Consider the following 18,406-nt stretch of genomic DNA (forward strand, 5'->3'; position numbering starts at 1 on the left):
TAAGACTAATCTGGCCCACTCTTCAGGAGATCTTCAAAGCTGCTTTTGAAGACTGCTTTGAAACTAGTTGTATTTATGTACATGCGCTGATGATTGATTATAAGAACTTCATGAAACTATAACAAGAATATCTTGAGGCATGTTGATCTTTTAGCTGTCTTTCTCAAAAGTGTCAACAGTGCATAATAAATGAAATCTTTTACCTAAGCATTATGCAGATGCAAACAAGTTTTGTTTCATGGATGAAATAATAATTGAACTGCGAATTAATTTTCATCAAATTGAAATGGCTAAAACATTTAAATTGCCTGACAGATCATTGATGACAGGGAATCGAAATTTTCCGTGCCACACCCACTTTTTCGTTGATATGCCACTCAAAACATACGAAAATTACAAAGCGCCTCAAAAATAATATCAATCATTAATATACGAAGACATAAATTTCCTTTAAAAACAAAAGGCTACGCCACTTTTTCAATTCTTTCTAAGCATGGCTGCCGTTCCAAGCGAACAAAACTCATGCAGCCGCCATCAATTGTTATTACCTTTAATACAAACCCCCTCAAAACAATGATGGAACCAAGTCACCTTGCATGAACGCTACAGCCTTTATTGAAGATTGTTTTTACTAGTTATGATCTTAAGGCAGATTTGTTCGTCTTAAATGAAACTTATTCGTTTTATACAAGAGTAACAGCCTTTGACAATTGTTTGTTTACGTTTTCGATGCTAGAAAGTTGTCTCTGTACATTTCGCGGTGTTTCGCGTCAAGATGGGCCAATTCTATTTTGTTTCCCTGTATTTTTGCTATTAATAATGAAGTGCAACTTACTACACTATTTGGCATGAGCTTGAGGAGAGTCACAGTAAGTACCCATTTCATTTTCGATTCGCATAGCTATGGCCTGTGTGAAAAACTGGTTGAATGCAGGACGACAGCAGCCAGCTACTCGCATTTTTGATTGGCCGTAAAATCATCATTTCGTTGACATGATTACTTTTTAGCACAAGAATGGCTAAATTATCAGTGAGCAAAATGTTTATGTGTTTATATTTGCATGAGAACGCGGTTTTTCAACCAATTTGTTACATTCATTATTTGGATTGAAAAATAGTTCGTTGTTTTATCATTATTTCGCATAGTTCTTGTTCCAGAGTAATGACTCTAGCCCAAGAATAGAAGGCTTCAAGAAGTTTTTAAAGGAGGATTAGTCAGATGAAATACACTTGAATAAACGAAGCATAAACTTTTAATAAAATATGTTGATGTTATGTGTTGAAAATAACTTCAAATACACCTTAAAACTTATTATAAGATTTAATGCTCTTGTAAATTTAGCTGTTTTATGCGCGAATTTCAAAATTAACTTGAAGACAACTTAAAAACCGCAAACGAACGAAGATTGTTTTCTCTTGATAAAAACAACTATAAATGTTCCATGAATTGGTCATGCTGTGATAAAGCTTCCATAAAAATAATCAAATCTAAAAGGAATTGAAATTGTTACTTGGGAGGTGCACGAATTGCAAAAATGGTGCTTAGAATTCAATGTGGTGCTGAAGTCACCATGGTTCACGTACATGGAATACTGTTCTACGATGCGGAATTCGATACGGAAAAGTGAAAAAAAAAATGCACTTTGTCTATGCTGCGCCATGTGAAATTTTGATGGAGTCACGTTTTTCATAGAGTTCTCATTCCTGCCACCAGATGAGGAGGGATCGTTAGCTTCCGTTGGATTTGCCTATACAGAATAACCCTTTCAGATGTTTGTGGCCGTTCATAAATGACGTAACGCTCGTTCTGCTACATTCAAGCGTATCCCAAACGCCTGAATGTAATAAACTCCCTAAACCCATAATAATCTTGAAATCCATTTTTTTTTTTGCAAACAACTCAGGCGTTGTCTACACATGTTCACACAATATTCGAGCATTCGGCCAAACGCTAGTGGCTCTGATGCTATCTGACCGAATACTGTCTTGATATTTGGAACTTGGAACTGGAAGATGAAACTTACAGTGGTGCTCAGGCTTTTCCACTCAAAACGCATTAAAATTCTGCTTATGATTTAAAGAAGAAAAATATGCTAATTAACACTCCCACTGCCATGCCTCCCAAACAGTGGGAACGGTTATTTCAACTTGATGTAACTCAGCCGTTTTTCATCCGATTTGCAAAATTTTTGAAGCTATGAATTTTCCCAGCCTTCTAGATAAATATAAAATTTTCAAACTATGGATTTGAGTTCTATTTTTGAGTACTCAAAAACTTGGAGCAAGTACTTTAAAAAATGCTGTTTTTCTGGAGCCATTGCGAATGTATAGTAGTTTCCACGCATATTTTAATGTTGAATTGCCCATATTAATAAAGCAAAATTATTGCAAAGAAATATATGGAGATACTCAATATTTGAGACTATAAAATCTTCACAAAATTACGTATAATACAGAAAATATGTATATTCGGTTTGAACTTTGTATTCATCGCGAGAACCCCTGTGTTTTATTGCTTGAAAACAATCACGTTCACATGAGAAAGCTTTTTCCAAACGATTGTGAAAAGTGCGAATCTTAGAAACTACAAAAATTTCATAAAATCACGTATAATACCGTCTTACCCCGCTGGTTCGACACGATTTAATACGACACTTTTTAATTCGTACCCCGCTTATTAGATTAAAAAGTGTTGAAATGTCACAGCTATGTACACTGTAAATGCAAAACAGTATGATAATGTGCTTATACTCGCCCCCGCAGCAGCTCCTCTTGCTGCCGCTAATTTCGGAAGCTCTGAGTTGGTGCTGTTCAACACCCAAACCGCCTGGAGACCAACCGGAATGAACTGTGGATGCCAACAATCGTAGACAGAACGAGTTTTTCATTCGCACCACCGCAATATTTGTTGAAATTATGTTTCATAACAAATCCGGAAATCAAAACAAAAACAAAAATAGAGTTGCCAAATTTCAATGAGCATGGTGGTGTAGGGTGACCAGTTTGTCGAATTAAAGGTTTACCCCGGTTATTCGACAACAGTCGGTGTCGTATTAGCGGGGTAATACGGTACAGTAAATGAGTAGTTTCAGTTTGAGCTTTACGTTCATCGCGACAATCCCCATGTTATATTGCTTGAAAACAACCACGTGTACATAAAAATACATTTACAGATAAATAGGGACAAGTGTGAATCATAAAAACTACAAAATCTTAACAAAATTACTTGAAATACAGAAAATTTGTATATTCGGTTTGAACTTTGTAGTCAGCGCGACAACCCCTGTGTTTTATTGCTTGAAAATAATCACGTGCTCATTAGAAAGATTTTTCCAAACGATTGTGAAAAGTGTTAATCTTAGAACCTACAAAATTTTCATTAAATCACGTATAATACAGGAAATGAGTATTTTCAGTTTGAACTCTACGTTCATCGCGACAACCCTTGTGTCACTTGCACATAGGAATACTTTTCAAAGCAAAAGTGAGAAGTGTGAATCGTAAAAATATAAAATCTTCAAGAAAATTATGTATAATACAGAAAATATTCGGTTTGAACTTCACATTCGTCGTAACAACCCCTGTGTTATATTGCTTGAAAACAATCGCATGTGCATAAGAATACTTTTTCAAAACAATTGTGAAATGTGTAAATCTTAGGAACTAAAAAAAACACAAAATTACGTGAAATACTGGAAATTTGTATTTTCTGTTTTACACTTCACGCCCGTCGCAACAATCCATGTATCTCATTGCTTCAAAACTATTACATACATACATAAGAATACATTTCCACAGCGATAGGGAGAAGTATGAATCATAGTTTTCACAATTTTACGTATAATACAGGAAGTTTGTATTTGTGGTTGGTACTCAACATTCATCGCGACAACCCCTGTGTATTATTTTTTTAAACAATCACATGCGCATGATAAGTATGATTCTTGAAAACTACAAAATCTTCAAAAAATTACGTGCAATACAGGGAATTTTAAATCTTGATTTTAACTACACGTTCGTCGCGACAGCCCCTGTGTTTGATTGCTTGAAAACAATCACGTGTACATAAGAATACCTTTTCAGAGTGATTGTAAGAAGTTTGAATTTAGGAAGCTACAAAATTTTCACAAAATTACGTATAATACAGGAAGTTTTTATTTGCGGTTCGAACTCAGCATTCATCGCGAATACCACTGTCTTTATTTTTTGAAATCACAAGAACATGAGAACAACATTTCTAAACAATTGAAAGAATTTTGATTCCTATAAACCACAAAACATTCACAAAGTTGCGAATAGTACAGGGATTTTTTTTTCAGTTTGAACTTCACATTCATCGTAACAACCCCTGGAGTTTATTGTTTGAAGATGATCAAGAGTGCATGAGAATGCTTTCCAGATTAATTTTGAGAAGTTTGTAAACTTTGAATGTATAACACAAGTTTACAAAATAAAACGAAAGTCGTGAACTTCTGTCAACGACCAAAATTTTTGAAGCACAATTTAGTGCTGATTTCGAAACCGACCTTCAAAAAATTTAAAGTAGAACAGTTTTTGAGATTTAGCTCAATATCGAGTTTTGCAACTTTTTAAAATATGTAATTTACTAAAATTCAAATATATTGCGTTTTGTTCAACCAATTTTAAATCTTTTTCCATAAATTAAAAGCTGAATACAATACCATTCGGTCATCTGAATACAGGTTTTGCGTCAGATTGATGAAATTCAAGATATTGGCGAGTTTTAGGGATGATCTTCTTTAATTTTAGCAAAATTCCCTAATTTTTTTGAAGAAATGTATTTTTTTTCAATAAGAAAAAACCAACTTAAAAATTCTTTCTCGACGTTTATTTGACATATCATATGTAGGCGAGTTACAGTAAAAAATTCAGCTCAATCGGAGCATTGATTACGGAGAATGAGGTGTGTGAAGTGAGCAACGTTGCTTAAAAATAGAACAAAAATCGATTTCAAATCATCAACCTTGTATGGAAAGTCGAAAAATTTTCCGCTCTACTGTAATTTTTTTCCTTTGCGTTTTCGAACTCAGGGCATGATTCTACACCAAAAATGATCATCAGCTTACCGAGTTCAAAAATGCTGTAAACTAGTGTAATCTTTACGATATTACGTACAGTGGCGGTTCCCTAACCTCAAACCCACCTGTTCAACATATATACATTTTTGAATTTCATGGACATTAGTAGAACATTACATATGTTACTGTTTTGATACATTTTCATTTTGATTATAATCGCAAATTCTTTAAAATTTACGGAACACTATTGAGTACGTATAATGCAAGATAAATTTTAAGTTCGAGCTCAGCATTGATCGTGACAACCTTATTGCTTTTTTGCTTGAAAATAATCAAGTACATAAGAATACATTTTCAGAATGATTGTGAGAAGGTGGAACTATTAGAACTACAATATCTTCACAAAATTCCGTAAAATAGAGATTTTTTATTTTTGGTTAAAACACAACTTTACGTACGGGGAGTTTTGATCTAATAGTATAATTTCCTAAATTAAACGTAATTTCGTGATGATCTATAGCGCTCACTACAGCTCAAGTGCGTAGCCAGCTTTTCGGTCAGGGAGGGGAGGGGAGGGGGGGCGAAGCTCTTTGAGCAAATGTGTACCAACTAGCAACTAAACGCAACACGATGAAATTGAAAATAATAACATTATATTCAAAAGCGTTTTTAAACCCTTAAGCAGTCACACTGTTGTATTTTGTACAATACGTTGAAAAGATCGCCTGTTCTACACAAATCGAGGTAGTGCTGGTAGCGGTGGCCAATTTCTAAAAGATTAAGGCCGCACGGGACGACGTGTAATTTTTCCTATCTTCCCTCTCTTTCTAACAATTTGCCTCGCGATTTTGAAGAAGCGAATATCTATTTCCACTGCACTGACGTAGCTGAAACTTTAGTGGATTGTGCACCACAAGTGAGCAAATGAACGATCAAATTTATAGTCAATAATATAAAGTAGAAGTTGAGATTTGCATCTTACTAGCAACAGAGTAATGGCGGACGATTCAACCACCGTCCCGTCCGGCCTTAAGGTTTTTAATTTACTCGTGCGTTATTTCTTCTGAAGCTCAGAATTTTTGTGCATCAAGAAAGCATTCGTAAGTAATTATAAATAAACTTTTTTAGAAATATCGAACACTTTTGAGGACTAACCCAGACTTTTCTTCATGATTTACTTCAACATATTTTTTCCAGTACAACATAGTGAAAACCTGTCCAAATACTTATTGGCTATCTTGGAATGTCCTGGACCTCTATTCCTCTGAAAATAAACCTTCTGTTGAATTGTTCCAAGTACATCCTTGCTGGAACCTCTCTAAAGGTGGTATTGTACAACCATATACTGCATGCACTCATGTCAGAGCATAATCCTACAGAAATGTAAATTAACGTATTTCCAGAAGGTTCCTTAGAAGAATTTAAAAAATTCTAGAGTTTATTCAAAAAGAAATGTTTGGAAGAATTTGAGATGTATTTCCTGGAGGAATTCCTTGTGCAACTTTCGTAGCAATTTCGGGATGAATTCATGGGAGAAATCTGAAAGAGTCTTCCCTGGGTGATTTCCTGAAGGCTTCCCTGGAGAAATGTATGAAAGCACTTTTAGCATGTAAATACTTAGATGTTTAAAGTAAGTCACTGTGACTTCTGCATAACCCAAAACCTGCCCTGCCATGACTCTTTTGTGGCATGTGTGTTGCTTGGAAGATTCCATGGAGGACTAATAGTCTCGCTTATTGAAAGAATAATTACTAATGGAATCCCTGAGTAAACTTCTGAAGAAACTGCTGGAGGGATTACTGAAAGAATCCTCGGATAATTTCCTGGTTCTTGAATGCAGCTTTATTGAATTATCTTCAAATACTATTCGCTGGATAAATTCCTCCAGAAATTGTTGAAATAATAAAAAAAAAACTATCAGGTAATCCTAGAGAAATTCTAGGGTACATCCCTGGAAAAGATGACTGAAGGATTTCTGAAATTGCTGAAGGAACTTCAAAATACATTTAGAAAAGAACCTGAGAGGAATTTCTGAAGATATCACTTGTAGAATTCCTGGAGCAATCCCTGGAAGAATTCCAGGAAAAATCGTGTAAGAATTTCCGAAGTAATCCCTGGAGTATTATTTAAAAGTATACCAAGAGGAATTGTTGGATTAAGTCTGAGAGGAGTCCCTCGAGAAATTGGTGAAGAAATCTCTTGAGGAATTCTTAGAAGAAATCCTAGATTAATTTCTGGAGGGTTCCTTGGAGTAATTTCTTAAAAAAAAACCTGGAGGAATTCTGGGAGGGATCCCTAGAAAAGTTTTTGAAGAAATCTCTTGAGGAGTTCCTAGACAAAGTCTTGAAGAAATTACTGAAGGAACCTCAGAAGAAATTCTTGGAGTAATCCGTGAAGGAATTCCTGGAGGAATCCCTGAAGCAATTCCTGAATATCTCTAGAGAGAATCCTGAAAGAATGCCTGGGGCAACTTTTAAATGAATTCCTGGAGGAATTCTTAGATGAGACCCAGTAGCAATTCCTGAATAAACCTGGTGGAACTCTTGGAGCAACTCCTGGTGAAATCTCCAGAGGAATTCTGGATAAATTTCTAGAAAAATCCCTTGAAGAATTCCAGAAGGATTTCTTGGAAGAATTCTTGGAGGAATTTCTGGAGGATTTCCTGGATGAATCTTAGAAGGATTTCCTGGAGAAATTTTCGAAGAATTTCCTGGAAGAATCTCTGAAAAAATCCCTGCAGAAATTCGTGGAGAAATCTGAAGGATGTCCAGGAGCATTTCCTGGAAGAATCCCTGAAGAAATTCCTGGAGTTATTCCCGGAGGAGTTCCTGGAGAAATTCCTTGATAAAATCCTGAAGGAATGCCTGGAGGAATGCCTAGAAGTATTCCTTTGAGAAGTGCTGGAGGAATCCCTGAAGGAATTCCTGAATGAATCTCTAGAGGATTTCTTGAAAAATTTACTTGATTAATTTTTGGAGATATCTCTAAAGGAATTCTGTGAAATTTCTTTTTCTGAAAAAAAACCCTTGAGAAATTTCTGGGGGATTTTCTAGAGGAATTTCTGAAGGGATTGCTGGAGAAATTTTCGAAGGAATTACTGAACTAATGCCTAGGGGAATCCTTAGAGAAATTTGTGAGAAATCCCAGGAGGAATTCCTGAAGCAACTCCTAGAGGAATCTTTAGAGGAATTCCTGAAAGTATCCCTGGAAAAAATCCTGGAAGAATTTCTGAAGAAATCTCTAGAAGATTCATAGAGGAATTTCCGGAGGATTTCCTAGATGAATCTTTGAAGTATTTCCTGGAGGAATCTTTGAAGGATTTCTTCAGAAACGCCCTGCAGAAATTCATGGAGAAATCCCAGGAGGAACCATTAAAACAATCTGTGGAGCTATTCCTGGAGAAATGCCTGAAGGAATTCCTAAAAAATCCTGACGGTATTCCTGGAGATTTTTCTGGAGAAATTGCTGACTTAATTTCTGAAGAATGTCCGAGAGCAATTTTTGTATCAACTCCTGAAGAAATTCCTGGAGATTTCCCTACAGGAGTTCCTAGAGAAATTCCTGGACTAAATCCTAGAGGAATTCCTGGAGATATTTCTGGAGGACTTCTCGTGCGGTTCCTTTGAAAATTTAAGTATCTACGGTTTTCCTCAAAAATTCCCCTAGGAATTTTTTCACGGATTGATTCAAAAAAATCTCAAATCTCAAGAGATCTCCAGAAATTTCTTAAAGAATTCTTTAAGGAATCCTTGCATGGATTCCATGTATTTCTTCAGAAGTGCCTCGCAAATTTCTCGATGGGTTCCTTTCGAAAATCTTCCATATATTATTTTTAATTCCTCCAGAAAGGCTTTAAGAAGTTTGCCAAGGATTTCTTAAGAAATTAGTCTAGAGATTCCTCTAAAAATTTTCCAAAGCATCCAATCAGAAAAACTTCATGGATTCTGATAGATTCTCCACCAAGTTTTTTTTTATGAAAATATTCCAGCAATTATGTTGAGAATTTCTTTCGGAGATTCATTCAGAACTTTCCGCAGTATTTTTTAAGTATCCCCTGGATTCTCTCAGCAGTTTCTTCTAATATTTTTCGAGGATTATTCAAGAAAATCTTCCATTGGATGCATAACAAATTACTCTAAGAATTTATGCAGCAATATCTCTAGCAATACCCTCCAAAAATAACCCTTTATATTCATTCAAAACTTTATTCATCTATTCCCTTATACATCCTGGATTACCTGGAGGAATCTGTAGAGGAATTCTTGAAACAATTTTTGGATGAATTTTTGGAGGAATCTCTATAGTCTGCGAGATTTTTTTGTAAAAATATGTAAAAATCTTGAAAAGTTCCTGGAGGAATTTCTAGCGGAATTCCTGGAGGAATTGATGAAGAAATCCTCAAGGGAATTTTTGAAAAATCCCTGGAGGAATCCTTGGAGAAATTCATGCAGAAATCCCCGTAGAATTTCCTGGATGAATTTTCTTTGCAGAATTCCTGAGGGAATCGCTGCAGCAATTGCTGGAGGAAAATCTGGAAGAATTCCTGGAAAAATTCCCAAAGGTATTCCTAGAGATAATCTTAGAAGAATTTTTGAAGGAATCCCTGAAGGATTTCCTGGAGAAGTTCTTGGATGACATAATTTATGGAGGAATTTCTAGATCAATTCCTAGTTAATTTTCTGGAGGAATCAATGAAGAAATTTCTTAGGTAGGGAATCGCGCTACTTGGGCGGTGGCTTCTATATTCGTCTGTTTTCCACTATAACTCAGTCAATCTTGAACCAATTGACACAATTCTTGGAATGCGGTGAGATAGGTATAGTATCTACCCGTGTACAAAATTTCAAGTCAATCGGTTCAAAATTGACCGAGTTACAGTGGAAAACAGACGAAAATAACAGACGAAGAAAACCACCGCCCAAGTAGCGCGATACCCTAATTTCTAGGAGACCCTACAGAAATTCCTGGATGAAATCCTATCCTTGAGGAATGCCTGCATGAATTCCTGGAGAAATATCTGAAGGGATTCCTGAAGGAATTGCTGAAAAGAATCCTGGAAAAATTTCTTCATGAGTTCAAGTTGGAATCCCTGGAAAATCCCTGAATAAATTCCTGGAAGAATGCCGAGGAGAATTCGTAGTGGAATTCTTGGAGAAACCCTTGAATAAATTACTGGAGAAATCTTTGGAGGAATTCCTGTAGGAGTATCTGGAAAAACCCTTGGAGGAATCCCTTGAAGAATTCCTGGAAAATATCCTATAGGAATTCCTAGGGAAATTCCTGGTGTAATTCTATAGCAGTTCCTGAAGAAATCCCTAGAGGAATTCCTGAAGAATCTGAAGAAATTCCGAAGGGAATCCCTAAACAGTTCCGTCACACCAGGTCCGAGGAATAACTTAGAAAATCTCAGGAAAGTTTTGTCAACAATTCATGAAACAATTTCTGTAGGAATGCCTAGAAAAAATATGAAGGAATCCTTGTTCCCAGTGCTCTGTAAATTTATTCCTATGTACACGTGATTGCTTTGAAACAATATAACACAACGATTGTCACGATGAATGTAAAGCTCGAACCGAATATACAAAATTTCTGTATTATACCTAATTTTGTGAAGATTTTGGTGTTATGATGGTTCACACTTGTCACAAATGCTTTGAAAAAGTTTTCCTATGTGCACGTGATTGTTTTCAAGCAATAAACACAAGGGTTGTCGCGATGCACGTGAAGTTCAAACTGAAAATTTCCTGTATTATACGTGATTTTGTGAAAATGTTGTAGTTCCTGAGATACACACTTTTCACAATCGTTCGGAGAAAGTTTTTTCATGTACACATGATTGTTTTTAAGCAATAAAACACAGGTGTTGTCGCGATGAATGTAAAGTTCAAACCGAATATACATTTTTTGTATTATACGTAGTTTTGTGAAAATTTTGTAATTTTTATGATTCACACTTGTCCTCATTTATCTGTAAATGTATTTTTATGTACACGTGGTTGTTTTCAAGCAATATAACATGGGATTGTCGCGATGAACGTAAAGTTCAAACTGAAAATACTAATTTCCTGTATTATACGTGATTTTATGAAAATTTTGTAGTTTCAAAGATTCACACTTTTCACAATCGTTTGGAAAAAGCTTTGTCATGTGCACGTGATTGTTTTCAAGCAATAAACACAGGGGTTGTGGCGATGAATACAAAGTTCAAACCAAATATACAAATTTTCTGTGTTATACGTAATTTTGTGAAGATTTTATAGTCTTAAATATTGAGTATCTCCATATATTCCTTTGCAATAATTTTGCTTTATCAATATGGGCAATTCAACATTAAAATATGCGTGGAAACTACTTTACATTCGGAATGGCTCCAGAAAAACAGCATTTTTTAAGGTACTTGCTCCGAGTTTTTGAGTACTCTATAATAGAACTTTGGTCAAATCCATAGTTTGAAAATTTTATATTCATCTAGAAGGCTGGGAAAATTTATAGCTTCAAAAATTTTGCAAATCGGATGAAAAACGGCTGAGATATTAGCAGTTGAAAAATACCGTTCCCACTGTTTTGAGGCATGGCAGATGGTTTTCGGTGAAACGGTATACAACCCAGAAATTCGATTCAAAATTAACGATTCGAAATTGGGTTCTTTAGGGGTATTCCGATTATTCCATAATCGAATTCTCCATCCAAAAATTAGTCGAAATTTGAAATATCATATTTTTTGGTGGCCGGGAACTATTTTAACATGCAATTACAGTTTGTATGAGGAACATTTTTTTTTGGGGCGAACTGTCATTTTATCGAATGAGCTGTCATTCTATCCACAAAAAATTAATTTGTTTTGTTTATTTAACCATCAAAACAAAGGAATTGGATAGCAATAAAATCACGTTATACTCGGAAAAATGAGCTCTTTCGATTAGGATATAGAAATTAGCAATATTTTATTCACTAAACGACCCAATTAACGTGGTACACTAAACAAACTAATTAACGGTACAGATCAAATGGATGTACACGGAGAAACTGAAAAACTCAAAATTAGGAACTTTTAAACTCAATTTTGAGTTCTTTTTCATCTCCCTTTTCATGCGCTCTTTCTATTGTTGTCAGAGAGTGAAGCGAGAAACACCCCAGCTTTTGCAGTTCCGTGCGTCAAGCCAACACTGAGTTTCTAGCACAGTACTCAAATTAGAGTAAATACAACCTAGTCAAAAATTCGGTTGGGTGGAAAAACTTAAAATTAGGTATTTTTTTCACATTGTTGCGGGAGCAATTCGTTTATCCGAACTCTTTTTAGCATTACGCAAACTCCGAGTTATTCTGGGTGCGATACAGCTTAAAGCTGGAATGTTTTATTTTAATTAGTATACAAGAAAGCATAGTTAAGGTTTATCTTACAAATTTCGGTTTGGAGCTCGTTTGTGCTCGTCTAACGTATTTGTCCAGCAACCTGTGATAATTCAGATGTAGGTTAGAACAATACATTTTTGGAATAATTAAATACTTACAAGTTTGATCGTGTAGGAATGTTTCTAGTTATAAGTTACAACTGTAGATTTAAGTTCCTTTGTAGATATAGCATAATTAATATAAGCTTTACGTTTAATAACGAATAACTTTGGGTATTCGTTCCACTTGCACGTATTTTGGCTCTCAGGCCATGACAAAGACTTCTCATTTCATACTTCTCTTTTCTGCATGTCATCGTTTGGCTGTTGGCAGATTCATGTCATCACCGATGTCAAATCGGACAGTGTTGGCAGCAACATACTCCCCCCCGTAACACTGGCCAGAGGTTCAGTTTTACCAATGTTGCGATTCCATGAATCTGCCAGCGTATCGACAATCCAATGCTTTAATTGACCTGCTACCAGGCTTGTTACAAATTCCAATAAATCTATCAAATAAAAAATCAAATTCAAAAAAAAAACTACTTCGGCCTTTGTGCTGTGCACGATGCCTTCTATAAACATTTCCCTTCAGTTATGCATGTTGATTCAATCAGGATTCAAGCATCGCGTCGAAACTGTAGCACACTGTTGGTGTTGTTGTGATCGATGTTGGTGATCGCGGCAGACAGATAACAGATCTTGATGTCCGGAGTTGGCGAGAGTTTTCTCTCTTTCATAAACCCTTTCGATGCCCAAAGTGTACCTGTCACTAGTAGCGTCCATGAAGTTCATTGAGTTGGTGGAACTGGCGGCGGCTGTTTGTTTCCTATCCAGAATTGCGCGACCTACCCCCGGTGGAGCGTCCTCCTCGGTGTATTTGTTGTCGATCTGACCGGGATGGTCTAAAATGATGACTCGAGATGTAAAGCCAACAGATCCCTTGGGTGGGTTATCCTTGAAGTCATCCGTGATGTTGTTCACACTGATAAGATTTAGGTCTTCGAGCACCGTTACCTGTAGAGCTTCGTGATGAGTTTCAGCGGACTTGATTGAGGAAGTCGAGTTTAGTTGGGCGAATACTACTGGCATATGTGGTTTTAGAGTGTCATTTCTGATACGATCAACTTTTACCATCCCGTTACTGCAGATTTCATAAAACTCATGCTTCTTGAAAGCGGTTGTTTTCTTCATTCCATGGAACAACTTTTGACAATTAGTGCCAATGATGGCAATCTGACCGCAAATCGCAAGTGTGTCGCACTGCTTCTCTTGCTGTACTGACGAACGCCAGCAAGTAACTTCTAATGCCAAACAGAAAACTCTGTGCCGTTCCCATTGAACTAAGAGCAGACCATGATATGAGTGGATCTCCGTGTACTTCATTTCGGTTTTGTTCGGAACGGTACCTGTCCAAGTGGTTGTGAGATCTCGAAACGATAAACGCTGTACGACAAATCGGCCTAGCAGAGATCGGCTGCGAATACCAGAGCTGGATCGTTGAAGGGTTCGATGTTGATCACAATCATTGTGAGCTCGAAGTAGAACACGATTCTCTTGTCGATGGTATGACAACGATGAGTTGCGCTGCTCTGCTGATCTAGGGTTGATTCTCTCGGAGATGATCGACAGTGATCTTTCGGATATAACGGTGAGTGTCGTGCCTGACTTGAGCTGTGCTGGCGTTGATGTCGGAGATTGATCGGAATCGGAAATCTCAACCACAGAACCTGCTGTAGCATCTGTGTTCGACGTAGAAGCGTAGTCAAGAAATTGATCGTCGTCGGTCGAGTTGTAAAGCATAGAATTTGGCTGCATTTTCGCCCTTGTAACGATGTTAATTTTGATTTCCTCTAAGGTAGCTGAAAACATGTTACTTTTCACAGTACCCAACCGATCGTATCTCTTCTGGGACACCAAAGAGAATTTTCCATTGAATTTCGTATCCATCGTATCAAAATTCCGTTTAACCTTCGGGAACTGTCCTGTGTCCGGGTCCAACTGACAGTGAACCGTTTCAACCTCAATCATTGTTGATCGAAGATCAGGGCGCTTCCACACCTGTAGTTGGATCATATTAACCACTGTTCCCCACCGGTTTGATGGTGGTGCGAGCTGTTTCGGCCACTGTACATGCACCGTGACTGTGAGACGATCGCAGTAAAAGATCGTTTTGTTTTGATTATGCCTTTTTCGTTGATCTGAAATACGCACTCGCTCTCGGTAACCCTTATCGTCGGGAGGCGCGATACTATCGCCGTTCACCAGACCTTTTATCGCTGCTAAGGAAGCAGCGCGGATATCACGTTTGGTTGGCTCCATGTTGTCGTTGCTGGAGCTGGATATGTTTAAAACCTTTGGATTCACTTCGAGAATCGCGCTGGAGCTCTGAGGCTGAGTCTCGCAAAAGTATAGCTGATCAGCGGCGTTTCCAACTTGCATCAGCTGTTTTGGTAGACATGGGTAGTTTTCCGACCGTACTAGTGATCGTTTCAGTGTGTCAGCTTGTACGTCGGCCGTCGATTTGTTGTTATTGATCAACGGTTTGATGTCCGTTTTCTCGCTACGTACAGAGCTCTTCTTCGCGAGTAGTTTCTGCAACAGTTCGTATTTTGCCTGCATAGCCTTCCTCTCGAATGCCAGAATCCGTTCCTCAACGTCTAGTATGCGCTGCTGGATTGCGCGTTCTTCATCTAGTTGTTTTAGCCTTAGAGCTATGCGATCATTCACCCCACTCTTGGTTGATGAGGGGCTAACTCGTAAACAACTGCGGCTGGTCATCGGTAGCTTCTTATATGTATCGGGGTGCGAAAATTTGCCGCATCCTCCCGTTCTAGCTTCATTGGATGATTCGGGGCGCGGAAGATTGTCGCAGCTTCCCGTACGGACTTCGTTCTGCAATTTGGGGCGCGGAGTTTGGTCGCAGTCTCCCATTTTCGATATGTTAGACAGATCGTGAAATTTTACCACGAAATTTCTTTAAGTTTGTTGCGGGAGCAATTCGTTTATCCGAACTCTTTTTAGCATTACGCAAACTCCGAGTTATTCTGGGTGCGATACAGCTTAAAGCTGGAATGTTTTATTTTAATTAGTATACAAGAAAGCATAGTTAAGGTTTATCTTACAAATTTCGGTTTGGAGCTCGTTTGTGCTCGTCTAACGTATTTGTCCAGCAACCTGTGATAATTCAGATGTAGGTTAGAACAATACATTTTTGGAATAATTAAATACTTACAAGTTTGATCGTGTAGGAATGTTTCTAGTTATAAGTTACAACTGTAGATTTAAGTTCCTTTGTAGATATAGCATAATTAATATAAGCTTTACGTTTAATAACGAATAACTTTGGGTATTCGTTCCACTTGCACGTATTTTGGCTCTCAGGCCATGACAAAGACTTCTCATTTCATACTTCTCTTTTCTGCATGTCATCGTTTGGCTGTTGGCAGATTCATGTCATCACCGATGTCAAATCGGACAGTGTTGGCAGCAACAACATGGAAGCAAGCGGGAACAACCCAACAAAAACATCGATTCCATCAACTCAAAATTGGCTTGACGCACGCAGCTCCGAAGTTGGGTGGAAAGAACTCACTTTTGGGTAGTTTCGTCTCTCCGTGTAAGCTCATCGGTGACAGTTCATAAACCACGTAGAAATTTGGAAAGGTGAGGGGCGTTAGACGGAGGAGGGTGTTTTTGGTTAAAGTCTACGCTCCATACATGTATACAAATATCCAAATATTTGTGTGGCCAAAAGTCTTCGAAGGGAAAGGAGGTGACCGCAAATTTGGTCTACGTGGTTTATGAAGGGCCTCTTGCTATGAATGGTGACAGGATGAAGATCTTCAGGTTCTGAATGACAACTCTGAGATGGACAATGATTTCCCCGACTTACATGTACTAGGTACTGTTCAGTTTCAACGCTAATCTAAATATGTAGAGTCCGAATTCAAGTCAGCCGAATTCTCCGCCAGGTTTTTCTCTGTCTTGCACCAAACAAACGTTCTTTGCAACAGTCATCACAAAACTGTCAAAAGCACTTGCCAAATTATCGAAGTCAGGTTATCAATAGTTATTGGCTCAGGTATCTTATCTATCGTCTTTTCTTTTCCGTTGGCATTATTGTCGGGCCGCCACCAAACCGGACGTCGCACAATCAAGTCGCGACGTTTTTGAATCATGTCAAAAATAGTGCGCATCTATCCCGTTGTTGTCAGCAACACAGCGCACTAGATGCGAAACAGTTGCGACACTTGCGAACCAAGAAAATGACAATTTTTGATTGAATGGCTGTCTTGATTCCAACCGGATAGACAATACATTCCGAGTGGAACAGAGCACGCTTTTCTTCTCGGTGTTCTGCGTGTGGCAAGCACTCGATTATGCTCTTTGCTCCACTATCTTTCTTTTAGGCTGGATATCTTATCTGGCTTATCGACAACGCCGCTTACTGGCTATATTTTACGCAGTAGAAATCAGCTTTCTTGGAATTTCAACATTTCATCCTATCAATATTATCGGCGCTGTTGAAGCCCGATTTTTTACGACACGTAAAAGCCCAGTTTCTTTCAAAGATAAACACGTAAGAACGCATGCGTTTATTTCAAGTGCTGACGACGCACATGAATATAAGATTGACCCGCGCCAAAATATGTTCACACCATGAGGCACACCGATTTTTCAGCGTATTATAGGGTGGTGCATCGCATCCATCCCTCAGCAGTCGCAAGGACGTGGCCAAGAAAATACTCGACCATTGGAGGATTGCGTCAGTCTTGTCTAAGAGTCAGGGATTAGTCCCAAATCTTTGTGCTTTGGTTCGGACGGGAAGGAGGCAACCCTCATAACAGCGGTCTAGGACTATACCACCATAGCACAGAGAACAGACGTCTATCTTTGCTTTATGCCTTGTGTAAAACTTTGTAACGGTCATATCAGAGTAAGTCGTTATGCTCTAGTTGCGTGGCGCCAGCGTCCCATCACTTACATTGTTGTGTTGTCATTTTTGATTCCAGTGCTCGCCGTTTTTGGCCATTTGGCGCTCGTGTCGCCTTGTGGGCTAGTGTATTTCAACGAAGGACACTGCCATCGTGGGGTCATATCGACTTTATATGTGGGGCAGTCTCCGTTGGTGGCGTTGAGGTACACTTGAATGGGGCACGTTCGGTGTAGTACTAGATTTGTAGTAATGAGCTGAATTTTAGTATGGTGAGAAGGTCAATTCTCCGTTTCTGCAATGAAATGGTGCAAAAAGTGTGGGTATTATGATTCCTTGCCTAATTTCATGCTGTTTGAGCAAAACTTTGGATAACTATGTTGTTTATGTTGCAAGAAATGGAGAAAACAACAACACTGTTGCCCGAAGTTTTGCTCAAACAGCATTACCACCAACGGAGACTGCCCCACATATAAAGTCGATTTGACCCCACGATGGCAGTGTTCATCGTTAAAATACACTAGCCCACAAAGCGACACGAGCGCCAAACGGCCAAAAACGGTGAGCACTGAAAACTAAAATGACAACACAACAATGTAAGTGATGGGACGCTAGCGCCACACAACGGGAGCATAACCACATACTCCGAAATGACCGTTACAAAGTTTTACACAAAGCAGAAAGCGAAGATAGACGTCTGTTCTCTGTGCTATAATTCAGCTTGTTCAGTCCGCAAGGCGCACTGAATGTAGAAATTACGACACCGATGTCCATTGTACTCCCACTTCCCTATCGTATGTCCGATGTGCCCCACTTTCCCCCGAACGACTGTGAGTGCACGCCTTGGAACGTTCGAGATGGCTACCTCCAACCCGGCTGGCAAGCGAGAGAGAGCGTACGACGACACAACGATCGTGACGACGACGAAGCACTTGCGACGAACGTCGAGAGAGAGTTCCCACGAAGAGCGTGAGTGACCCGACCAACCGAGAGCAAGAGAGCTACCGTATGTGGCGTGCCTGGCCCGCGCTATCAGCAAC

At 38.4% G+C, this 18,406-nt stretch overlaps 3 protein-coding genes across 4 annotated transcripts in view; 1 reads left to right on the top strand and 2 right to left on the bottom strand.

The window, feature by feature from the left end:
- Window positions 1–16,575, bottom strand: part of LOC115257643 (uncharacterized) — a 39,213-nt gene extending 22,638 nt beyond the window's left edge. Inside the window, exon 1 of the mRNA XM_062844576.1 lies at window positions 16,326–16,575. The gene's annotated coding sequence lies outside the window, so the exon portion shown is untranslated. The remainder of the gene's footprint in view (window positions 1–16,325) is intronic.
- The window catches only part of LOC109427498 (carbonic anhydrase-related protein 10), a 213,329-nt gene that overhangs the window by 153,450 nt on the left and 41,473 nt on the right, over window positions 1–18,406 (top strand). The gene's annotated exons all lie outside the window — the stretch shown is intronic.
- LOC115256835 (uncharacterized) lies at window positions 3,457–16,332 on the bottom strand. Its single transcript, XM_062844578.1, has 2 exons — window positions 15,666–16,332; window positions 3,457–15,607 (listed from the first exon to the last, which is right to left on the bottom strand). Exon 2 carries the CDS (start codon window positions 15,362–15,364, stop codon window positions 13,040–13,042), a length of 2,325 nt encoding a protein of 774 aa, XP_062700562.1. The 5' UTR covers window positions 15,365–15,607; window positions 15,666–16,332; the 3' UTR covers window positions 3,457–13,039.

Source organism: Aedes albopictus, chromosome 1, assembly GCF_035046485.1.
Source record: "Aedes albopictus strain Foshan chromosome 1, AalbF5, whole genome shotgun sequence".
Classification (NCBI taxonomy): Eukaryota; Metazoa; Arthropoda; class Insecta; order Diptera; family Culicidae; genus Aedes; species Aedes albopictus.